We start from the raw sequence: 25,382 nt of genomic DNA on the forward strand, positions 1-25,382 counted from the left end.
CAACACTTGCTTCTTCAAAACTCCTGTGGTTAAAACTGATAAAGCCTACTGAAATGTTTGAACAGATGTTACAGAAGGTGGTGCAACAGGTTGAAGAAAGTGATTGAGTACAATTTTTAATGTGAGGATTTAGAAAGAAAACAAAATTTTCTGTTCTCTAGTAAAGAGTGAGTACTGAGATTAGTTTGTGTGATTTATATGGTTTCTAACTGGTTAAGATGTAGGAAAGGATAGGAGTGTTGCACTTATCAGAAGACTGGCTGAATTTCTCTCTCTCATCCCATTTAATTGTAACTTTCACTTATCATTGATAGCCAGAGTTATGACATCGGGAAGATGGACATGAAATATTTTGTTGGCAAAGAAATGCAGGTAAGAAATAGAGAAATTGCTGTTTACAAATAGGAGGATTTTGTTAACCTGACTCCAGTGTATCATCTGCTTCTGCTGTGCCAAAGCTGACCAGTGATTCTTTGGCCTTCTCTTTAGTACTGTCTGCTATGAAGTTTGGCAAAGTTGCAAGTTCAGTTGGTATGAGTGTCAGTCTGAGAGTTCAGTCACTGATGGGTGCCCTTAAATCACATTTGACTCTACTATTTCACAGAAATTAAATTGTAGAAAGTAAGGCTGAAGTAGACCCTGAAAGGCCATCTCTTCTTCCCTTCCCCCTCTTCTTTCAAGGCACCATCAGTTACATCTGTGTAATTTATGACAGATGTTCATCTGCCTCATTCATAAGCCTATTACTCCTTTTACTACCCACAGTGGATATGGAGAAGATTTTAATCTCTTCCTCTTTATATAAGAGGAGGCCATTATATATTTGAAGGCCATTATCATGTATGTCTTTGTGGTGGTGTTTTTTTTTTTTTCTCCCTGTGAAGTTTGTACCTCCTCTTCCTTCAGTTTCTTCTTTCATTCTGTTTCTTCCAGATCTCTGATTTTCCTTGCTGCCCTTCTGTTCTCCTCTGAACTCTAGTTGATTCATGCCCTGTGTGAATTGCAGTGCTGAAGACTGGATGTGCTTCAGAACTGAGCAATCACTTTATATGTCTGATACCAGACAGGCATTCTTTTGACTCAAAGAGCTTTTATTTTTCATGACCTTAAATTTTAAGTCTTTTGTATTCATATGTGTGGCTGGTTTTTTTTTTCTGCTCTTCAGATGACATTTAAACGTCCAGTTTGTTTTTCTTTCCAGGCTAAAGTGCTGCGATTGTTAGCTACAGCCTATTTTGAGTGGGATTGCAGTCTGTATCTTGACAAGGCATTGAAAGCTATAAGCTTGGCAAATCAGGTAGTAATGTGTTACTGTATTTATGGTGTGCAATAGTCGAAACTCAAGCATTTATTAACATAATAATATGGACCACATTAATCACTGGTGTGTTATCCTTGACATCAGACGGAGGTGTGTTTTCTTTGCTTTGGTTTTCATACTCATGTTTTGGTGTTCCCAGCTTTTTTATAAAGAAATACTTCTTTGCATGTAGATGTAGAGCTGTCTTGCTGCCTCATATCTGTTAATAGTGAGGTCCTTTGATAATGATACGACTAAAATTTCTCTGGCACGTGTTCATGAAAATGATACAAAGAATAAACTACAGTGTGGTCCACCTGAGATTTATAGCAGCTGGCTTTTTACGCACCAGACCTTTTGTCTTGCTTTGGGTTATAATGGGTATGTTCATACTACATTTTAAATCCCCATCTCATTATCTGTACAAACATTTGAGCGAGGACCAAACAGAGTTCAGTTGTGAAAGCTGTGTAGCCATGCTACACCAGTCTTATTTCAGACAATTAATTTAGCTATTGCACTTTACTAATATGACTGTATTTCTTCTGGAACCTGAAAAACGAGCTGTATGAACGTACCAGCTACTCTGAAGAAAGTTGATATATCTCTAAGCAGTCACTATAGTGAGGTCTCTTGCTTTTGTACAAATTCCATTTCCCATATAAAGATGTGAATTAATTTTGTGCTTCTGTCTTTTCAGGTTAGTTAAAGTAACTTAAATTTGTAAAATTTGTATTTGTCTTTGGCTGGCCTTTTTTAAATTTCCATTGTTTGTTTCATACAAAAGAAGTTTTAAGTATGAAATCCTGTTTTAAATGAAAGCTCAAATTCAGTTTTCTACATGCTGTTAAAACTTTCAGACAGATGCACGTGCTCGTGAGATCAGGATAAAAGGCAGTGTATTTTAATCATTCAAATAACATGCTACTACAGTATCTTAAGCCCTTTGCAGTTTTTACTGTATTTACTTTTGCAAAACCTTTTGAGGTGGAAACTGTTTTTATCATAATTTTTGATAAAGTATGTTTTGATATTTTATGAGAGTTGGAAAACTAGAAGAAAATTTTTATTCTAGAGTCTGAAATATGCAATGTTTTAGTGAGAGCTGTAGTATACAGTCTTCATTATTTCCATTTGCTCCCATTGTTCTCTCCTAAATTTTGTATTATTATAAGCTACTTTAAATTCTGCTCATATTAGTTCTAGAGTAATCTAGCCAATTCAAACATAGAAAAGCAGGAAATGTTTCTATCATTCAGTATTGTTCAGCTTCTATTTAAAAGTATTGGAAATGGGCCTCAGCAAAATGAGAATCATGTATCTCTTGCTTTCATTGTCCTCATGGTCTTTTGGCAGTATAAGAATAAATAATAAAGATGCACATTGCATTTAAGAAGAAAATATTACCAGCTGCCTACCTATTGCTTTGGTTATTAAAATGGAACTGAAGAATACATGGAGTGTATGTGATTTCCTGATATTTGTCTGTGTTATGAATGTGCTGGACTCTCACGGGATTTGTATTCTACAAACAGCTGTCCAAGTAATGCGTTGTTTTTCATTGTGCAGGAGGATTTGCATCCAGCAGGGTTTTATTTGAAAGTTAAAATTCTTCTTAAAAGTGGAGCATCAGATGAAGATATCAGCTCAGGTATCACAGCTCTGTATAGGTTTCATAGTAAGGTCATACTACTCCATATCCAAGAAGATGGTCTGAGCTGTAGGTAGAAAAGAAAAAAAAATTCCTTTCTCCTGTGTTTTAGAGGAATCTTCACTAGCTAAATGTGGGTCTGGTTTTGGAGTGTGAAACATAGTAGTCAGTGTTCACAGAGGAGTTATCCAGGTGCTAATCTAAGTTTAAATTAAGCATGATTTTATTTTTGTTGAGAATTTAAATAGTCTTGCTGGAAGTAGGGAAGGGGGAAGACTCTGAAGCCTGTTAGAATGAAGACAGTGAAAATATAGCAATGTAAAGGTATGGTTTATTTTAGACATATGCCTAAGGTTACTCAAAAAGGGTGAAGGTGGATTGTCTCTTATGCAGTCAGCATAGAAGAAAGGCTTGTGAAACATTGCTGTTCTCTGTGTGTGATTTTGCAGATTTTGGCCAAGAAACATCAAGTGCTGATCAGTGTGTTGTTATAAACCTGTGTTACTGGAGTTTATTTAGTTTATCTAGGGCATATAAACTCTTATTCTTCTTATTCCTCAAAGTTGTCATTTGAAGAGAACTGATTTTTCTATTAGCATGAGAATTGAAGAAAATTTTCAGGGGGACTTTGATATACAAAGGGTAATGTATCAGGAGAAATTTATTTCCATGAATAATGAAATGTTAAGGAAGAGAGGCTTTGTACTCTTCATGGCTGGAAAGCATCATGTGCATAATGAATGCTCTGAGAAATAAATGTACAATGAGATGAGGAATTTCTTGCAGAGAGCTGAATGGTTTGAATGCTGCCAGACTAGCAGGAATGGAAACTCCACTTCAGATTGCTTCTGGGGAATTTCAGCCAGCTTTCAAGTGGACAGTTATTCAAAACTTACCATTGCAATAGTTGGCTTCTGTTCTGCAGTTTGAATTGTGAAGCCATAGTGTTGCCTATCAAAACATACTCTGCTTATATTTAGTAGCACTAAGACTCCAGTTTTTCAAGCAAATTTATTAATGAGTGGATGTCTGTCTTTTCTTGTATGGCTGGCAGAAAAGAGTGTTGCGTCCATGCACTGCAACTTCTCTTTCTTTTGGTTGAAGGTTCCTGCTAAGTTTTAGGCATTTGACTAAAATCTTGTATTGTGCACTTGTACACAGGTGCCTTAGAAATGCTTCCTTTAACAACTGTTACAGTCATGTCCCTATGTATTCCTTCTCTGATCTCATCCAAGCTACAAACATATAAATCTTGTTATTAACCATGCAGCACAGTCTAGCAATTTTTAAACTTTATCTCAGTGGTCTAAAACTGATACGTACTTACCAGCACCAGTCAATTCAACAGCTGATGCTAAAGGCATTAGGCTTAAGTAGTTCCTACTGCAATGTGATACCACGACATAGCCTGAGCACTGACCTCAGTCTTAAGTGGTTCCTGCTGGATAAGGATGAGACATTTTGATGGAAAGCAGCTTGAGGCAAAAGTTTGTGCTAATACCTATGCTGTTCCTGTTTAAAGAGACAGAGGGCTAGAATTCCAGGGCTATCAGCTTGTCACCTTTCTGTAGTACTACATTAATTGTACAACGAAAGGAAAGTCATAGCACAATAGACATGTTTTATTCTTCCTTTTCTTCTAGAACCATTATATTAGTTTGATTTGTTTTGGTTTGTTTATTTTTTTCCCCCCAAAGAAGCTGTTAGAGGTAAATGGTAAATTGAGCAGTTAAACGTCTAAGTTGTTTAAATAATCTCAACTGCTTTGTGTTCTGTCTAGCTGTTTCAGAATTCCTGCACCATGAGATGTCTTTAGACTTTTGTTTGAATACTGCCAAACTGCTACTGGAGCACGGAAGGTATGAAAGCATCACTAAGTGGGGTGAACACAGTATTTGGGCTTTGTAGGTTCTTTTATAAGCAAAGAACATCTGTTATACAATGATGCTTTATTTTAAATAAAAACTCACAGAGGTAGGTAAACAGTTTTTAGAGGGAGCCTGTCTTTTCTATAGCAAGGTGATACAGATTATGGCAGCAGCGGAACAGGGTATGAAATAATGTTGAGTAGCAATTTGCAATGCTGTAGCCTTACTTTGGAATGATTAAGATTCTCCGTGTGCAGTTTTAATATATATCTGGAATAATATATCTGGAGTAATATATATATGAGTCTGGAATTATGTGACTGAAATCTTTCTCCCATATTAATTAACCAACCCTCAGAATGAAAGAGTTTGGAGTCCTAGAATCATTCTTGTGAAAAACAGTATAAGGATGAACAAGTTACTGCAAAATAAATCGAGGCATGAAATTTCACACTGTTGAATGCTCCATCGTGATAACCTATGTATATGCTTCTATCTTGCAGTAAATTCTTACTCTTTCATTGTGAGGAGTAAACTCTCTTGTGAATACTGTGGAACAAGCATGTGCTAATAGGAAGTTACTACTGAATAGATGAATTGCAGTAAATTCATACCTTGACTCCCTCTTATCAGTGTGATTGTGAGCCAGTAGTATTAATGGGAAACATGCTGTACGGTGTGAATATGTTATTCTTTAGAATGGAAAATTATCAGCTCTTCTTGTGCAGCCTCTTAGAAATGCATCTGTGTGAATAGGGAACCAGTTGGTTTTGATTTTCTGAAATCTGTTTCTGAACGATTTGAATCTTCACCTGACTGTGGAAAAATTACCCTGCTGCACATCGAGTTCCTGTTGCAGAATAAAAGGGAGCTGCTTGCTAAGCAAAAGGTTGAAGAAATTATTATAGGTCTGTATCCATCTTTTGCTGCTGTTTAACTAAGAACTGGATTTAGTTGGCTAAAGTCTTGAATTCTGATTTTCACTTTTTTGCTTATTCTCATCTTTCTTTCTATTTGTGTCTGTTTTCCCTTATGTTTCTTTTGCATGGCAACTCTCAATTTCTATAATGAATGACAGTCATGATAAAGCTCAGGGTTAAATTTGCTTGCTAGAACAATTCCCCCGTCTTAGTGTAGACTGTGTGTGACTGATACATGTGGGATTAGAAACATTATCAAAAGTTTTGAGTAATGTTAATACTTTGTCCATCCAGCCCAATGTGGTTTTGTTTGTCAGTATTAAAACAGGTTTCATATCCTTGTTTGAGCAGCTGAACAACAGTTTCCTTTTCAGGTCTGTTGGACCTGTAGCACTGTAGTATTTTTTGACTGTCAGATCTGCTGGAAATCAGACCGTATTTTACTTAGCATCGAGCTAGGTGCAAGAGCCACATTTACGTTGTTCAAGCATGAAAATACTTATTCTCTTACCCACTGTTTTTTGAGGTTTTTGTTTGTTTGGGTTTGTTTTTTCTTTTTTTTTTCAGAAGCAGAATAAGAAACACTGGGTCCTGGCTGAAACTATTGCTGTGTCAGTGTTTTTTGTTGTAGGCTATGGGATAGTCTTTCTCAGATAGTTCTTAGGTGCTTCTCAGTGTGTTTCTTAAAGTTCTTGTAACGTGATGATTTGCAGTATCTTTTCAGGTCATTATACTGGGAAACAGCTGTTGCCTGAAGCCTTGAACCGGCTGCACATCATCTTGTGGGACAGAGCTGCCAAACATTATGAGGTTTGATACCAAACAGTACTGTGTTATTATTTGTATCAGTGAAAATGAAGATCTGCTTTTTCTGACCTCTTTGGCATGTCTATTTTTGGTTAGAGTGCAAGCTGTTACTAAGATCCCTGTTCCAGTTGGTACTAGTTTTATTTTCATCCAGCTGGGTGCTGTTTTCCATTACCACATCAAGTTTCAGGTAGCCTCATCTCAAGGTTTGTACATGGGAACAGTTGTGGCCAGAACTGATCAGTCAAGGAACCTGTGCAGCCCGTCGTTCTGGTTCTGTCCTAGGAAGGGTACAAAAACCTGAAAATATTCTTTACATTGAGCTGTTTATTTTGCAGTTCCTACCCTCTGAAGGTCAGTTGTTCCTTCAAGGAACATGAAGTGTTACCATTTGTACATTGATTTTCTTTTTAGCCTATATAAAGTAGCTTTGGATGCTTACATTGTATCTTAGTTCATATACATTTGTATTGTGAGTATATTTAAGTTCTATCATTCAAAACCAGTTACCTTCTTATTCTTTCAGTATTTGGAGAAGATTAACTCATGTTCTACTCTTGTATTTCTGTCATATGCTTGTTTCTTGAATATATAAAGAAAAACATATGTGCCATTTTATTACCTCTCATCTGTGTAGTCAAGAAGGAATTTTGCTAATGACACAGCTTCCTTCCTCCTCATTTTAAAATAAATTCTTTGTCCAAATTGGAACTATAGTTGGAAGTACCATCTTCAGCATAGTATCATCAAGGTTCACCGTCCAAATGGGATAAGCACTTTTGTGTTTTTCTCTTAGTTTCCATTGCATGAAGAGAGAGGTTTTTTGAAATAATATTTCTGTTTTGTATTTAGTCATAAGAATATCCTTTCTGGGTCAGACGAATGACCTATCTAGTCCAGTGTCCTGTCTTTAATAATGGCCGTAAGAATAAGGGAAGAGTAGGTATAGGTAAAGCATCAGTTCTCCTAATGAGTATTACCTGCATTGTGGGACCAATGATCGCTCTGCTGGGGGAAAGGTTGCACTAGAATATACTTGATTATCTAAATCTTTCATTTCCTATGACCATTTTTTTTAAATTTGGGAAAACATAGGCAGTTTAATCACCCAAATAAAGGTGTGTTTTGTTTTGATTTGGTTTGGTTTTGGTTTTGGTTTTTAATTTCCCAGGCAAAAAGCTATTCTGAAGCTCTTCACTGGTACAATTACTCTGTCAGCTTCTACACACCTGGGCAGATAGATCAGAACTTGGCTAAGCTGCAGAGGAACATGGCTTCTTGCTATCTTCATCTGAGACAAGTTGACAAGGTATATATAATATATATGTGTACATATTTATTTATTTATTTGCATTGTTTTTATTTTTATAGCTGTGTCATTGGGACTTAATTTACATCGTTGTTACTGTACCTCTTTTGCTTTGAGAGAGGAAACTGTCTTTGCCTATCTTGCGTCACCTGGCAGAGAGATGTTGTTAATCATCTTGGCTGCTATGGGAGCCTCTTGTATCACCTGTCATTCTAATGGGGGAAACAGTCCACAAGTTGTGTGATCATGCCTCGGTATGGTTTCTTCTCAGATTAGAGGTCCTCCTCTCTTCAAGACAGATGAGCCCGGGCAGGGAAAACGTTTGACATGTCTCACTAGAACTTCCCATAACAGTGTGTTAGCCTTCACCTCTGCAGAGAAGTGCACCTGATTTACCTATCTAGGCCTTCTGGTTTGGGGCTGTTAAACTTCACAGTTCAAAGTGACAGAATGGAGTTTAATTTTTCAGCATTCTCAGGGCTTCTCTTGCTTTCTGATTCTGTAGCTCTAATTTTGAGGAATTGGCTTTTTCCTCAGTCTGGTCATTGTCAGCCTTTGGTGCCATCTTCTGCTCTTGTCACTTTACTTTTCTTTCCAGGGAAGATGTTGCCAAACCAAACTTCTTGAGTAATTATATAAATACCAACAATGTAACCATTAACATTTTGTGTATCTTTTTAGCTCTCTTCTATTGCAATTATATTACTGATTTCAAGATGGCATTGTACTGATTTCCTTTGATCTATTCTGTGAATAGGCTAAAGAGGCAGTCAGAGAAGCAGAGAGGTGTGATCCAAACAGCATCTTTACTAAATTCAGTGTCTATAAGATTGCAGTGATGGAGAAGGATACTGATAAAGGTAGTACTTGAAAGATAAAAGGTCCACTACAAGGAGCAGAAGTGCCGAATATATTAGGAAATACTAGGCAAATTTGGACTGTTCCTCTTGAGAAAGACTCAATAGAGGGAAGCTAGAAGAAGGGTCTGTAAAGTCATTGAAACTGTCAGGCTGTAGATTCAAACTGTCAGTGGGATGCTTTTTGCACACAATATGTAAGATGTGGAGTCCATTGCCATATCCAGTATTGTCTGGATTGAGCCTCTGGCTAGGAAGACTCTAATCTTCTCATGGGCAGAAGCTATAGTAGCATCCCACGGTGAGAATCGTTGTATACTTAGTGTTTCTAATATTCTTTTGTATGCGTATACAATATAAAAAAAGGATACTGAGCTAAATGACCCTTAACGGAACCATTATTGCTGCTCTTAATTTCTCTGGACAAGTAGAGCCTGAAGTTACCAGAAAATACATGAATTACTGAGATGACTTACAGAATGACATATCTCTGTAGACTCTTTCTTCTTTATAATGAGTTCTGCCATTTCATATTTTAATGAGAATCTTAGCTCAAGTACTGAAAATTAAGAAATACAGTCTATACTTACTTAGAATACAGGGTAACATGCAGAGCTTGTTTTCTGATGAGTTCTGTGCCGATTAATTGTTCTTTATACATCTTTTTAATGACAGCATAATTTGCTCACATAATACAGAGTGGGAACCACAGCACAGTGTGAACATAAAAGCAGCAGCACCCTTAGCATAAGCCAAGATGTGGGAGCTTGGAATCACGCCCAGACGATGTATTAGAGAAAGTCTTCTGTCTTCAGTGACAAACAGTTATTTAGCAGTACAAAATTAAGGATGTGAGATAGAGTTTCATTTGTATGGCATCCTTGTTTCCTTACATTAGTAGCTTGGAAAGCCTTTTGGCACCTCTCTAGGAAGAAATGCATAATTCTGGAGAAGTGCTGGTATGGTCAGGTTTTCTTGTCTTGGTTTTTCATATTAAAAAAAAATTATAGCCTTTCATAAGTCGTTTCTAAAGCGTCATTAAAACAGTAGAACTTTCCAACTTCCAATTGCTTCTATAAAAAAATTTATTTTTCCCTATGTATATTTCAGCTGTGGAAGCAGTTATTGAAATGGGGAAGCTAGCAGAAAAACCATCTCAACATGAAGACAAGCTGAGAGTGGATGAAAATACAGGCACTAATCTCCTGAGTTTAGCTGCCCAAATTGCTTTAGAGGTAGAGCAGATAACGTTGTCTTTACTTGGCTTTATTGATATAAGTAGGACAGCTGTAACCTCTCTAACCTGGCCTACTTTTAATATTTCTATATATTTCATGCATTTCTAAGTATTTCATGCTTCCGTGACCAAGGTCTCACTCAAATGTGTTGTGTAATGCAAAGTAGAAATTGATTTCACATATAAAGAAAATGTATTTTTTAATATTTCTTCAGGAAAATAAAGGACTGAGTTATAAATGTTGGTATCTGGAAATTACATGGTGTATTTCTGTAAAATTCTCCTTAGCAAAATGTTACATCTTTTTCTGCCGCTGGGATTTGATCTTTGACATGCTAGGGGGAACCTGTGTACAAAATACACCTAAGTCAACGATGAAAGACTGAAAAGTCACTTGTCCCTCCTGTTTGCCTCTTGGTTGGTGACTTGAGTGATGTCTGAACTGGCTGATTACATTGGCATAATTAGAAGAGGCTTTTGATTGCTTTTTAGGGCTTTTTTCATGGCAGTGTAAGGCATGAAAGCCTTGCCAACCTGTAGCGATCCTGTTCTTGCCATAGGCTCTTTGTGCATGGAATCGTATGATCTCTTCTTATGGTTTTCTCTTGACTCTGAGGCTTTTCTGTGCAGAGTCCTTTGTTCTTTTTCCTGCTAGTAGACTGCACAGACTTTTGGAATATACTGTTGGTTTGGGGTGGTTTTTTTGGTGGTAACTGAGGTAGTGCAGTTTATACAAAACATGTTTTAATTTCTTTTCAGAATGAACAACAAGTTGTGGCTATCAAAGCTTTGGAGTATTTGTCTGAACATTTACAAGAATGCCAACAATTATTTGCAGCTTTAAAGTGAGAATTCAATATATTTAAAAGGAAAGATAAATTTTTCTGGTTTCTGTTTAAAAAATAATTTATTATGTTGAGGAAGGTGGAAAACAGAGTAGATGAAAGATTAGTTAGCAGTCTTTTTGGTGCTGCAGATATACCTCAAGCCTCAATATCTTAATGATGTTCCAAGTCTCTCCCAAGCAAATAGTATTAGTTGCTCTGAATTTTATGATTACATTGTGACTTGAACAGATGACCAACAGCGACTCTAATGAGATTGCAACAATGTATTTGGTGAAAATTCCAGTTTGTTTGTATCCTCTGATGAAGTGGTATCTTCTTATTGAAATATTCCATCATGTTTATAAAAACAGATATTGTGAGACAGATGTCTTTATTCCAATATTTGCTTAAAGCCTTTGTTCAAGTACATTTATTTACTTACTATTACATGATTTAACAAAGTGATAGACAAAATAAGGCAATAGGGTGGGAAATAGCATAATCTTGTTCTCAGTTTGACACTTTGAATTCTTCTATGAGTTCCGTGGGCTGATAGCATAAGAAAAGTGAGATCCTTTCTGGAAAAATAAGACAAAGTACCCTGTTGGAACAAAATTTATTGTTTCTTCATTGCTTGGTTTTCTCATATTTAGATGTTTGGTTCGTCTTATGTTGTCAAAGGTCATGGCAGAAAATGAAGAGAAAAGGTGAGTCCATTTGCAAAACCATTTTGTTATGGTGGATATGTTGTTCAAATGGTGTAATATTTTCTTGCTGGGCTTAATTTCTTGCAAAGCAATCAAGAGATTAGTTTTTATGTTAGTAAAAAGTCCACCCAGATGACTTCCCAACTTAACCTAATGACGTCACATAGGAACATCTTTTCTACTTGTGTAACCTTTCCTTTAAATATTTGCTCTTTGCTTTCCTCTTTTATTAATGCGTAAGACTGTCAGGTATTTTGATGGGGAATCTGAGCTAAGCAACCTCTCTAACTTTGACACTAGGATGTGCTATCTTTCAGAAGTTCTTAGTGAGAACTTCAGGGTGGGACCTCCCTTGCTGAAGACTAGCCACTTCGCGAATGGTGTGTTGGCTTAAAAGTAGGAGAACTGTACTGCTGGATTTTGACTGTCAAGAACACAGCGTAGTGTCAGCGGGGTTTGAACTTTAACCTGCAGCCCCAACAACTGAGAAAATCTCCTGCTGCACTTCTACAACGACCTTCACTGCTGCAGATCAATAAAACTTTTTTCAGGCCTTCAATGTTCCTTCTTCATCTTCAAATGCTAGAAGTTTCTAATGCCTGAGATGTTTGTCAGGGGAAGAATGATTATATCCATAATTATGGAGATGTTGTATTCCAACATAAATAATGTTTTCTGTTGTAAGAAAGTTAATCCAACATTTTCTAAAACTTAATTTTTCCTCCATTCTAGAGATGAAGATATCAACTCAATGCTGACTTACTTGACCTTGGGTATGCTTTTGTTTTATTTACATTTTCTGTAGTTCTTCCATCTGTGAACATGTTATTATATGATTAGGTCTATACCAACCAAATGTTTAGACTTCTTATTTCAGTGTAGGTTCCCAGCTTCCCACCGAAATCAGCGAAAATTAAAACTGGAGATTCAGCAGTGTTGTGAAGTTGGATCTCAGTGCTACAGGTTTTTGCTATGGAAAGCTTGCAGGCTAGTGTTGGAAAAACTGTTTCTGGTAAAGCCTGTGCTTGGGAGCTTCTCTCAGACAAAGGGGCAGTTTCTTCTAGGCAGTTTCCCTTTAATCCTTTGTAAGGCCATGTGTGCAAACAACAGATATTTGGGTACAAGCCACAGCCTGGGTAGCCTGAAGTGACAGTCTCCTATTCTGACTGCATTGTCAGGAACAAAGTTAACTATCTTTAGTAGCAGGGCTACCACAAAAGCAAGAAGTTTGGTTTTGTAAACTGAATTAACAGCATAACTTTCTACTGGCATTAATTAAATGCCAATGGTGGTCTTTGCTGTTCCAGCTGTTTAAAAGGGAACATTTTTTAAATTAAGAGAATGCTATTTTTTTTGCCCTGGAAGGCTTAGTAAACTGCAAGGAGTAATAGCACAGGAGAGGCTTGTCAAAATTGGTTCCCACTTTTAAGTTGTGCTGTCCTTTGAAAAAGAATGGTCTTGTTTGCATTGGAAAAGGTACAGGACTTTTACAGAGGACTTTTCTCCATCAGAAAAAATACTTATTTTCACAAAATCTTTTTTACCCCTCTCTTCCTATCTTAGACAGAAAAGTTAATGAGATCGTAGGACTTTTTCTACGTTAGCCATTCTTACTGCAACTGGGAGAAGAGTATGAAGACTAGAATTAAATTAATTAAAGGTTCTTTGAAAAAAAGGCCTCAGACCTGTTATTAAATTTAAAAACCCTCGACTTTTTGTGAAATTAAGTAAAATTCCTCTGCATTAGACTTCAGTGTCAGTAAACTTTGAAGAGACAGTACTTGTTGGCAGCCTTATATATCTTATCTAAAATGCTCTTTGAGACATCTTTTGGTGTTTTTTATAAGCCTCTCTGGTCAAGCATATTAGATTTAAGTTGTGAGAACAACTCTTCATCAGGAATTATATGGGAGTTTTGGAAACCTCTGTTTTGTAGTGTAGTTATTAGACTTGGAAATGTTTTTATTCTGCTCAGAAAGTGTTACTTATGTATTGAACAATACATTTTCTGCAGCTCACAAGAGACTTGCTGAGTCTTTCACAGAAGAGAAACTTACAGGAGATATGAGGATCCTTGAAGCTCACTGGTTTAGAAAAGTCGGTAGGTTGCAGTCTCAAAATCTAAACTGAATTCCCTCCACCTCTACCTCCACTTAAGGAAGAAAGAAGTGTTTAAAGATGTAGTAGATTTATAAAACTTGTCACCTTTGGCAGTTGCTGCCTTAACTGGTCTCCTGCTGCATTTTCTGTCTTCTGAAACTATCTGATAAGGTTCATGTTTTAAGTCAGTTATCAAGACAAATACTCACACAAGGTCTATTTGACTGATGGGATAGCTGATACATTATACCCTTCACCACAGAAATTCTTTTACATGTCCATGATACAACTCTGAATTCAGAGTTCACCATTTTTCTCTTAGTTAGCCTGTCACTACCAAGACTCTGTTACAGAAATAAAATTTAAGATCACGCAAATAGAAAGAATAATGATTTTCTTCAATATCTGAAAAAAAATGCTGCTAAGAGCAATAAAAAATATTTACTGCTGATCCTGAGTATGCATATTCTCATGTAGGCAAAATAAGAATTGGGAAGTTCATATGAGTGTACTGGTGTGACTGATGCAGGATGAGCTTACCTCTGCCACCCAGATAGACTGTCTTCGTTAGTCGCTTAAATCAGCAGTCCTGGAGTTGGCCTTGAACTACAGTAGATGAAATCTAAACAGCAAACATTATCATAAAGCATTTCCTAGTGGGAAATGCAGCTCCCATGGAGCTGTCCTAAGCACTATCTGTAGCATGTCTCTGGACCCTCATTTAGTAGTCTTTGTTACACTGTTTTGGTAAAGGAGTCGGTGCATTTGCTGTCTATAAATAAAAATGTAAGCATAGGGTAACGGGTTGAAGCAGTTTTTCAGATTCTTGCTTCTGCGAGAGCATACAGGGGAGAAAATAGTTGAAATCAATAACAGAAGACATCTGCCATGATGAGATTTTGCACACAACCTCACAATGTAGCCATGCTCCAATAAAGAGTAGCAAAGGAGGGAGAGAAGCAGCAGAGTCAAATATAGTAACATGAGTGTGAATAGAATCTGTGGTGACCATGACCTTTCCAAGGCAGCATTCTCATTCACAGAATAAACAATTCAGACACTACAAAAACATGTCCTAGGGAATAAATTAACATGAAAGTTAGAACCTGCAAAGCCACTGTAGAATCTAAACATATAATTGGGTATAATTCGGTCAGATTCTCATACATAAATCATTTGATTGTCTTTAGATGGCTCATCCATTTACTAATCAGAATTGTGTGTTTAATTGCCATGTACTTGACCCTGTTGGGGTAAAATGGAGAATGTTTCAAAATGTTGTGGGTTTTTTTCCTTGTCTTGGAAATATTGTTCAACACTTTTATTCAGGTACTAGTTTTGTTTACTATCATAAGAAAATGCTTCTTCCAATTCATGCTCTTGTGGGTAGGGTATGTGGTAGAATGGATACTTGATTATGATGAAATTATTAAGACAAAATTTGAAAGAATGAATAAGCTATTTTAACAAATCACTAATAATGATATTTCTTGCTGTTGTTAAATAAGCTGTTGATGATATTTCGGTTAAGAAATTGAATTGTAGGATGTGAACTGCCTGTTACTAGAGATTAGATGGGCATACCCGTAACGTTGAAGATTTTTATTCTAGTCTCCATTTTTTATTTCTTTGTTAGCTTGGAACTTAGCTGTACAGTTCAGGGGCTGCCCTGAAAAGATGAGGGATTTTTTTCTATTGTCTTTCAAGGTATGTACTCTTGCTAATAGTATCTCTGATTGAGGACTATCGTCATCAGTCTAGTTCTGTTAGAAGTTACATCCATGTGTCAGGTATCTCCTTGGAGACATGCTTGTATGCTCTGAAGATGGAGCACTTTTGTCAGAAGGAGATTGACTTGTAATACAAAATGTAAGCATTATTGTCATACTTTATATTCTGTTGCTTAAAAATGTCATAAGAAACTTAGACTTCATTGAGAACTTTCTAAAAGAAATGGATTCTGATGTTTGGAAACTGTATCGTTAACACAAACATGTTAAGTACTTGAGTCCTAATCTCCATAGAGAACTTCTACAAACACTGTCAGTTTTGTATGTGTTTGTAGAGAGGGGACTCCAATACGGCTTTACACTCTATATTTAAATAATCTTCTTGTGTAATTGTACAAGTAAAATTGCAATATGAATATATACTATTCATGACTGATTACTAAGTGTGTCATAGAGGAGACTCAGCAATCATCTGTTCATGAGCAAATTGCTTTATATGGGCAGAATTCTCATTACCTTTTCCTGTTCTTGGTGTCAGTTGTCCCAGTTTTGTCCTTCTGACAAAGCTGTTCTAATTGCTCAGAAGACATGCCTGTTAATGGCAGCTGCAGTTGATCTGGAAATGGGAAGACAACAAGAAACACCTTCTGAACAGGTAGGGCATTCTGTATGCATCGGTGTAGCATTTTTTTCTTTCGATTTTGAAGTCTTAGTTGTTTCACTCAGAACAGGATATTGAGACTGTAAGCATGGGAACCTTTCATGGTTAATTAGAATCAGTGCACTTAGTGCTATCCAGACTATTGTAAATGTTGGATTTCTGTAAATTAGTTCTGTTGACTTTGGTGGATTTGAACAGATTTGTATCAGCAAAGGGTCACGGCAGTGACTTCTCTTACAGGAATTTCAGTCTACTGAAAGAGTCTACTAATAATTCATATTATGTAAGGAGTCTGCTGCTAAAGATTGTTTGGTCAGGCAGATAATTACTGCATCTTCAGGATTATGCTGTTGCTGAAAGTAGTTACCAGTATGGTTGTGATAAAGCTCACATTTTTTTTTGTTTTTTATGCATACATCCTTTTTTTGGGGGTGTTTTGCTTACTGTGGTAAGAAAATGAAGGAAAATGTGCAGTGGTTATGAAGGAAGTATGGAAGTCTGATGTACAGCGATTGTTGTAGAAACTTACTTTTGTGGAGAGCGATGCACAGCAATTTGTGTTGTGGGATTTAGGGGTTTGTCAGTCTCAATAGCACTATTTTAAGCTTGGGAGCTAAAATAAATTATGTCCCATAGGAACCCATATGGTTCTTTCTGGACCAGTGGAACATTCAGTGTGAAGAGACTTTGTCTGAGATGTGCGGGTCTTTGAAAAAGAGAGAGAAAAAAAAAACAAAACAGTAACTGGTGTAGATGATGTACTAATTAGGCTTATTAATTTATTTTGTTGTTAAGTATAAAGATCCTGTTAGTTGTGACATGTATATTCCTTTCACTTTTAAAACTATGACAAAAATAACTTCTTAAATTTTGTAAAATAGATGGAGCTTTTGACTCAGGCCCTTCAACATCTCCAGACATGCAAGGAGATATGGAAAGTTCTGAAATTAACAGGTAAGCTATGAAGTGTGTCCGTACAGCACATGTAACTTTTAGACTTAGTCACTATATTCATGGAAAATACAGGGCCTATGGAATTGCTGTCTCAGCTGAAGAGTGTTGAAGCAGTTATATGGCAATATGAGAAAACAGTTGGCAAAGCCAACTACTGTTTTTTGTATGTCATTGCAGTCTTTTTATTGTATATGTGCTGTGAAGTATGGAAAAATCTTTCAGAGTGAAGTTGGGTTGACTGTTCTGTCTTAAATGTTAAGAAACTCCAAGCTTTTCGCTCTAGAGTGGAATCGCTCTTGCACTGTTTTAATAGTTTTACTAGCCCCTTCCCATATAAGGCATTTCAGAATACAGAAAGTCCTGCTACCACACTTTGAAGTGCCAAAACCCATCCTCTGTTCCCTGACCATTCCCTATCAATTTAGGTCAGATATTACTGGAGACTGGCGTGCTTTCAGCTGACAGGTGAGATGCTGAGTGACTGTTAGCCTAGAGAATGCGTGCTTCACTTTTTTGGTAGTATTTTGATAGAAAAATTCCATTAGGCATTCCTTGTCTGGCCTGTGGTCTGGTTTCTTTTAAGTTACAGGTTTGGGACACTGTGGAGTTTCCATTGTAAGATGCATTAATATTTAACTTTTGTCAATAAATTTACTTGCTGGGTTTTTTTCTCCTTAAAATTTCAGAACGAAAGGTTCATTATATGGCCTGGATTTGGGATTCTCTTTGCCCTTTTGCACTGAAGGCAAGATAACTCAGGAAGACTTCTTCCCTTTTAATTTTCCATCCTTAAAATCCCAAGGGGTTGATTATCTCAGGACAGGGACATATTGGAGTTTCTCCTGCAGAGGTTTGTGGAATGGTAGCCCGGTGCTTCCTTCACTTCTTCACTAGACCTTGGCCAATGTGTGGACAAGTCTGTTGCCCTGGAGGAAGCTGAGAATGTCTTTTAGATGTAAAAACAAATGTCTTTGTGATAGTTCGGTAAAGGATTGTTTGGAATTTGTATCAGGTTTACAGCTTCCTAGCAGTTCTGCTGTTCTCCCGACCTTCTTCTATGTTTAAGAATTTCCTGAGGGCTTTTCTGCAAGAAAGGGGACAAGTCCTATAGAAAAATTTGAAGCTGATGATAACTTCTTTCATAAGCTGACCTTCTGAGCTGGTGGCCTTCTGTTATCTCTTTTACCTGTCTGTGAAAATGGTTTCCCTAGGAGCTATTACCTTGCCAGGAGGGTTGCAGGAATTTAGCCAATTACAGACAATCCAGATTTTTTGGAGGGGGGGAGGCATGGTGGATGGTGGGGTTGTGCTTTGGACGTCTGAGGTTTCTGTCCAAGACTGCTTCAGAGTTCCACTTGCTCTGCTTTTAAATCTGAGTGCCTTAATGGTTTTCCTGACTGTTGGAGGCAAAATTTATACCTTATGGTATACCATGTGGCTTTAAGAAAATGAATCATTACATACAGGCAATTCTGTCTCTTCTGTAGGAGATTTTGCTAAAGACCCAACAGACACATTGTTGCTGCTTTATGAATTTGAAGCAAGATCCAAACTGAATGATCCAACACTCCACAACCTTATGGAGTCAGTATGGGAGCAACCACAAATAGAGGTCAAGACGCTAGAAATCATTGCATGTAAGGACTACATTTGTACTTTCATAGTTCTTCAAGTCATGAAGCACAGCTTTTGTTGCTCTTTCCTGTTCATTTGGGGTGACCAGGATTATCGTGTATTCTGCAGCATGCAGAAAATGGGTCTAACCATACATATTTTGTCCTGAAATAAAGACGCTTAGGATCTCAGCAACATTAGGAGATCTGTATTTTGAAATACCGTATTATGTGGATGATGAATGAGAAATTTGCAGCATCTTTCTACTTCTAGACCCTGAGACATTTGTATAGGTTGTGAGTCTGGAAAAGATTATTCAGATAAACTTTTACAAGCCTCAAACTGGCAAAGGCCAGAGAATGATCCTAGCTGATTCATGCCCCAACACAGAAGTTTTAGGATGTGGACTTTGGATAGATATGCAGTTTCAACTTAAAGTTAGTGTAGTTAATTTGTAAATAGCAGTTCTCTATACTGTACCATACTTTCATCACAAAGTTCTAGTCATGCCTCCTTGAGAACCTAGAGTAGGATCCAAGGAAGATGAGTAAAATTTAGAACTACCATGGCAAATCTTTGGAGGGGATTCTGTAGGATTGCATAAACACCTACTTACCTCCCTTGACTTGAGGGAGTACACACCTGGGCTTGGAAACACCATAGTGACATCCTGCTCCTGCCTCATTTTTCCATCCAGATTTTCATGTTCAAGGAGACAAACAAAACAATACTCTTTACTTTAGACCAGCTCCCCCCCCAGTATTTTTGGGTTACTGCACCAGAAGTAAACAGCAGTGAGAGTACTTGTAAATTATGAAATCTACTGTGCCTTGTAGTCCTCCCTGATTATGTGCACAGTAAGAAAGTAGTAGAGAAGCACTAGCTTGTGACCAGCCCAGGCATTAAGCAAATCTCTTTTCAGTTGTTTATCACAAGGGATCTGGCAACATGCTGTAGTTTATTTTAGTGACCAATGAGGTTAAAGTCTGGCTCCAGTCATTTCTTTCTTCTTCTCTGTTTTCTTTTGCTTTTAAGCATTAGCAATGGAATCTCCAGCTCGGTATCCTTTACTGTGTAAGAAAGCTCTCAAGAATGCACTAAACCTTCACAGAAAGCAGACTGTCATTGATGCTGTGAAATTTAGGTTAGTGTTATCACATAGCTTTGCTGTGAGCCTGTGACTGGAAATGCTGACAGGGAGTAAAGCCTGCAATTTGAAAAAAAGTAGATTTTAGCTTATGTGCAAGGTTCTACTTCTTGCTGGCCAACCAATGTACCTCTCAAGTACGACTGTCTTAATAGGTGTGTTAACTGCAATTTGTTTACTTGGCATATTTTCTGAAAGTCCTATTTCCGATAAATGAATCTGTTGAGGAAGGAAAATGAAAACTGGATCTAGAAGAGGTCTCCGACTGTTTCTTGCGAGGAAGGTGTTCATTTCAAATGTTACCCTGCAGTAGTGAACTAGGTATTTCAAAGACAATGAAGTGAAGAGAAATTAAGGGCTGAGAAGGAAGCCCTGAGTTTTAAGTTAGTGCTATGATGCAATAGTACATATGTGATTTATTTTGCTGGGTAACTGGCTCTATAACAGCTGTACCTTATGGAATATGAGAAACAACCTGGTGTATGTCCTTCTCTCTCACTTGTATCCCATAAAGGACTTTTTTCCTCCTTTCCGAGTTACTTGCAGTAACTACTGGGCAAAGGCAACTGTTAATATTGCCTTTCTCACTTCACACTGAGAAAGACTGACCAGAAACCATGTATTTGTTACTGATTTTCTGAGGATGCTGACTACTTAGTTCTTGTTGGTGAGGTTAGAAGAGGTACTTTTTCCTCGCTGTCATGTGTAGCACCCTAGAAAATAGTATGTCTTTCCTTCTGTGTTACTTTAGAGCCCATCAATGAAAATAATGAAGTACTTGCTGCTCTTGGCTCTCTTTTTGCGTAGTTTGTATGAATGAGATCTGATACTAGGAAAATGTATGTTTCTGCTATAAGAATGTGAGTGTAGTAAGCACCAAGGTGGACATGTCTGTCTGACAATCATAGTTAGTGTGCTGCTGATAGAAAAAAGTAGCTGTTTGTGTACATGGTATTTAATGTTTCCTCTTTTGCTCTGTTTCAATTCTCAGCAAATGCTTACATAGTTTGATTAATCTTTCTTTGCCGACTGGATTAACAGACTTGGATGCCTGTGTACTGCAGGAGGTGTGGGACTACTTTGAAGATGCTCTGAATGTAATCAGCAGCACAGTAAGTTGAACAGGAAAATGAGATTGGGAGATGATCCTGAGCACTTTTTAAAAAAATTCTCATCAGACTGAGAAAAATGAGTAGACTGAACATTATATAGTGTTATATGTGGAGCAGCTAAGACTTCTTCAGTAAAAGATACACTGAAATTACCTCAAAAGAAATGCCTCTTGGATATTTATGACTGAATTATGAATTTCCCTGGATTTTGTGAGGGCTTTTTTAGAGACATTTAAGGCCAAATTTTTGATGCCTATTTTAGAAATATCTTGAGCTAGAACATCCATCTTTCCTCCTCTTGCTTTCTACATTCTTACGCCAAATATGTTTTTTTAAATGCAGATTACTTTTCCAGACCAGTTTAAAGCTGGCAAAAATTCGGATACCAGCCTTGCTTTTTTCTCAGCTCTGTTTTGTTAAATGTATTTGGGAACTTACTACGTTACTATTTTTTCCAAATGACCTAGAATAGGTTCCTGTGCTGTCAGTACTTGCGGCATCATGTGCCTTGTGAGAACAGGTATACGGAGGGTAAGATCTTTCCTTCAGTAACCATTTCTGCTGCTCCCTTCAGGCCTGAAGCATAATGCTGTACAGCGAAGGCAGTTGTACTGAGGAAGTCAGGCATTTCTACTTAGAATTTCGTAGGTAAAAATCAGTTAAGGAATATTCCTGTTCAGGACTAATGAAACCAGTACTGTGTTTCATAGCTTCATTTCATTGCATGGCTGTTTCTTTAGTCAGGTTTGAATGTCTCTTCTGTTATAAGTGTGGCATAAAGATATGCCGTTCCTGACTTCCCCAAAAAAGAATGTGTCCACATTTGTGCCTGCCTTTCACCGAAGTTCTAATCTATAACTTTGATAATGTTCTCGTGGAGGGATACGAATGAAATGTTAATGTGGACTGATACTCATAACAGCAGAATTTCACAGTACTAGGAGGCCTTCTTTTGCAGTCTTGCTCATTGCAGCAGGTACTAATGGTACCATGCTAAGAGGAGGACGCTTGGGCAGCACATCAGTGTATTATCAGTTAGAAGGCTGGTATGCCACTCATGATTTATACCTCCTATTCAGAAATGGATGCTGCAGTTCAGAAACTCGTTCTGGGCCCTCTTACTTAGGATGAGAAGTATCTATCAAAGAGGGAAAAGAAGTTCTTCCAGCCTCCCCTTAAGGATTTGCATGGCAAATAAATATTTGCTTGTCCTTCCTTTCCCCAACTGAATTAGTTCCCCACCAGGTTCAAAGTATTGTGGGGTACTCTGTCTTCTGTTCTGCAGTTATAACGGCAGCTTTCACTCTGGCAAGCCATTGCGGCAGTGCATAGAGAAATTCTGAAGACGTAAAAACTGCTGCTTCTGATCTGTACTGAGCAACTATGTGCTGCTATTCAATACTGTTTGGATAAACTGGAAAAACTGGAAAGTCTGTCTGCAGATAAGTTGTTGGAAAGCGTACTTCCATTCTAGAATCATTCCCAGTCCCACAGAATTGTATTTTCTGACCTCCCAATAGGTAATTGCAACGTGACTTACCCATGTTGGACACAAGCTGTTTGACAATAGTGCAGATGAATTGTGAAGTACAGGATGGCTCTGAAGGAATTGCCCTTTGCTTAGGAGAAAAAAACCAAACAACACCCACTGTTTTCCCACTCTAAAACTAAACTCTAATGCACTCTTGACTTGTCAGGTTTAAAGTGAAGAGTCTATTTTCTGATGAGCTGCTGCTTCTTTTTTGCTACTCCAGGATGCTTACCCAGAGATGGAGATCCTTTGGTTGATGACAAGAGCCTGGAACACAGGAATATTTCAGTATACTGTTGGTAAATATAAGGAAGCTGAGCAGTGGTGTGGATTAGGAATGCGTTTCCTCAATCACTTAGGATCTCTGAAGAAAAGCTATGAAGGCCATGTGAGTATAAGCAGATGGATTTGAGGATGTGGGTTTGGATGTCTGGCCTGAATTTGAGATGTGGATCTGAGTGAAGAAACCACTACAGATGATCTTTAAAGAGTTTCAGGATCTTTAAAGAGTTTCAGGAGAAGCATGGCTCCTAAATATTTTGGGGGAGCTTGATGCTAAAAGATTTTTTCAAAGTGAGGCAGGAAAAGTTTTGATAGACAACAGAAAGAGTAACGTAGTGTCTTTTTACTGGAAGGATCATGTAAATGGCTGGCTGGAAATAAACTTCTGACTGTTTGTGGCCATGGGAGAACCCTTTTACCTTGCCTGCTTTCACTAAAGTCAAGGTGCTGTACCAGTTTACTTAAATCAGGTGTTGTATGAATGCTTTCAAGCTTGGCTTCTAGTATAATCTGTCTTATAAACAGGGGATGTGAATAAAATCATTAAAGCTCATCTTTTCAGGTGTAGCTTAGCCACTTCCTGTAAGGGAGAAATTTCAGGGCTAGCACTTCTGTAGAAAGCAATGACACTTTTCCTTACTCTGTCACAAGTAAGCTTCTCTCTACAATTTTTGGCTGGTGCTCCTACCTTGATTGCAACACAGTGCAGCCTGGTATGCAGTCATCGTTCATTCTCTTATGCACAATCAAGGGCTTTTATACCATTTTAAGTACATCAGTTAAGACAATAAGAATTGAGGTCACTCCCTTCCAACCTGTGGAATCCATTCTGTGATTCTGTGAATAGCTTTATTCACTGATGTGAATATTTATTCACTCAACTATGAGTTATGCTTTATGTCAGTATAAATAAAAACACCTTTGTTACTTTGCACTGATTTAACTATTTTTTTCTTAAACCACTGTGTTTAAATAATTGCAAAAATCTTTACATCAGTCTGAAATTTTAGGTTTAGAACCTGTTGGTAGTCTCCCACCTATTCCCTTGCTTCTGTTCCCTGTCACTTTGTTGTATTATCTAGTTGAATGATGCAACTTTATCCATCCTTGTTGATGACTATGGTGCTTATATTCTCCAGATGATTGGTCTTTATAGTGAGGTTCTGGACAAATTGGACAGAGCAAAAGGGTTTCTTCCAAACGAAGAAGAATAATGACAACCACAACTGCAAAAAAGGAGGACACCAGTCTCTCTTGGAAACATTCTGCCGAATGAAAGAGGCTGTTAGCTCTGTGAAGGCATGGGGTCATGGGAGCAGTGGAAAAGAAACCAGGATCTCCTTCTTGTTGGCAATTAAGTTATGTACTTTTTAGGAAGTGTTTATTGAATAAATGTAATTGTTTTCCTCTAGGGAATAATTTTCATTCTCTGGAGCTATATAACAGTTAGAAATAAATACTTAACTTTTTCATGAGATGCGTCTGCTGTTGTGTAACAGGTTGGTTTAAATACCTGATTTTAGTAGTAAGTGGCAATGAGAAAAATAAAAGTATTCCAAGACCAGGCATCTCCTCTGGATGTCATAGCTTCCTTGCTACATAAATACTTATCAGATTGTTTAGTTTTCAGTCCATTTCAGTATGGACAAGAATTCAGAGCTGTTTGCCAGTTTCACAATTTAGTTAGAATAAAAAAGAGCAGGTACTATTTAGCTCAAAGGAAAAGCTAAAGCTTTGGCTACGTACTGCTGCTTATAGACTACTGTGACGGATGCACTCCTGTTTGAACTAACTGAACTTTGGTCCAGGCTCAGCAAGAAGGCCTAATCAAAGTTAATCCTATTGTGTGAGGCTATTGGTGAGAACTCAGCACTAAACTAAAAAAAATTGGTTTGGCTGGAGACTGGGCTGATAAGCAGCCGAACCTGCATTGACACAGCAGAAAATCTGACTACAAATCAACCACTTTAGACTATAAATATCTGCAGCCATCAGGGTCCGTTGAGCTCTCCCTCCATAGCAGCTGGCTGCGCGGAGGTGATCTCCCCGTGAGTAGCGATGCCTCTCAGGGCTACCCCTCAAGGCTGCGAGATCCCGTACCTGACACCAGGCATCGATGGCTTGGTAAATGGCATTTTTTGCATGCATGTAACATTTACCATACGCATAGTAAGCTTAAGCGATAATCTTTGTATCCCATACTAACTTTAAGTGTGGTAAATAGTAGAGTATCGACCACCAATCCCTCTGTACTTATTAAGTATTTTACATACCTAAGTTTACCAATTAGAACTCAATAAACCAACTACTAGCCCAGATCTGTCTGAATGATCTCTGACTCTTCTCCTGTGACAGCTATTAGCTGTAACGCACCAGTCACAGTTCAGCATGGAATCCCCACAAATTCACATAAAAACACAGGCTGGTAAATGGATGGATCTTACTGCAGCTGGATTGAAGAGAGATCTCCCACCTGAAATTCAGTGTGGATAGTGAGGAGTGTGGAGAGGTGGAGTGGGGTTAAGAAATATAATTAGTTCTGTACAACTGTTGCTGTTTCACTGGCAGGTTCAGAAGTCAGAAAAAAACATGGCCTGAGTGTTGTCTTCTATACTGTAGCACAGCTGTGCTCCATGACACCTCTTGGTGTCCTGACTCCGGGGGACAAATCGTGGTTGCATTCTACCTGCATATGAGCACGAGGCCACGCATCTTCCAATGGGCCCAGCCCTTCGCTGGATGGAAATAAAGGTGACTGCGGTGGGAGG

General features: G+C 37.8%; 1 protein-coding gene across 1 annotated transcript in view; it reads left to right on the forward strand.

The window, feature by feature from the left end:
• The window catches only part of TEX11 (testis expressed 11), a 34,400-nt gene extending 10,440 nt beyond the window's left edge, over positions 1–23,960 (forward strand). The window contains exons 9-29 of the mRNA XM_087748905.1: positions 315–372; positions 1,202–1,297; positions 2,870–2,951; positions 4,732–4,810; positions 5,576–5,727; positions 6,464–6,549; positions 7,718–7,855; positions 8,613–8,715; positions 9,823–9,947; positions 10,709–10,794; positions 11,430–11,483; positions 12,216–12,256; positions 13,498–13,584; positions 15,220–15,290; positions 15,852–15,968; positions 16,856–16,928; positions 18,416–18,565; positions 19,578–19,686; positions 20,681–20,801; positions 22,556–22,720; positions 23,754–23,960. Of these exons, the coding sequence (XP_087605031.1) occupies positions 315–372; positions 1,202–1,297; positions 2,870–2,951; positions 4,732–4,810; positions 5,576–5,727; positions 6,464–6,549; positions 7,718–7,855; positions 8,613–8,715; positions 9,823–9,947; positions 10,709–10,794; positions 11,430–11,483; positions 12,216–12,256; positions 13,498–13,584; positions 15,220–15,290; positions 15,852–15,968; positions 16,856–16,928; positions 18,416–18,565; positions 19,578–19,686; positions 20,681–20,801; positions 22,556–22,720; positions 23,754–23,828 (2,068 nt within the window). The 3' untranslated portion in view covers positions 23,829–23,960. The remainder of the gene's footprint in view (positions 1–314; positions 373–1,201; positions 1,298–2,869; positions 2,952–4,731; positions 4,811–5,575; positions 5,728–6,463; positions 6,550–7,717; positions 7,856–8,612; positions 8,716–9,822; positions 9,948–10,708; positions 10,795–11,429; positions 11,484–12,215; positions 12,257–13,497; positions 13,585–15,219; positions 15,291–15,851; positions 15,969–16,855; positions 16,929–18,415; positions 18,566–19,577; positions 19,687–20,680; positions 20,802–22,555; positions 22,721–23,753) is intronic.
• The last annotated feature ends 1,422 nt before the right edge of the window (positions 23,961–25,382 follow it).

The sequence above is a fragment of the Nipponia nippon genome, unplaced genomic scaffold (genome assembly GCF_047370975.1).
Source record: "Nipponia nippon isolate SJK-2023a ecotype South Korea unplaced genomic scaffold, ASM4737097v1 scaffold_12, whole genome shotgun sequence".
Classification (NCBI taxonomy): domain Eukaryota; kingdom Metazoa; phylum Chordata; class Aves; order Pelecaniformes; family Threskiornithidae; genus Nipponia; species Nipponia nippon.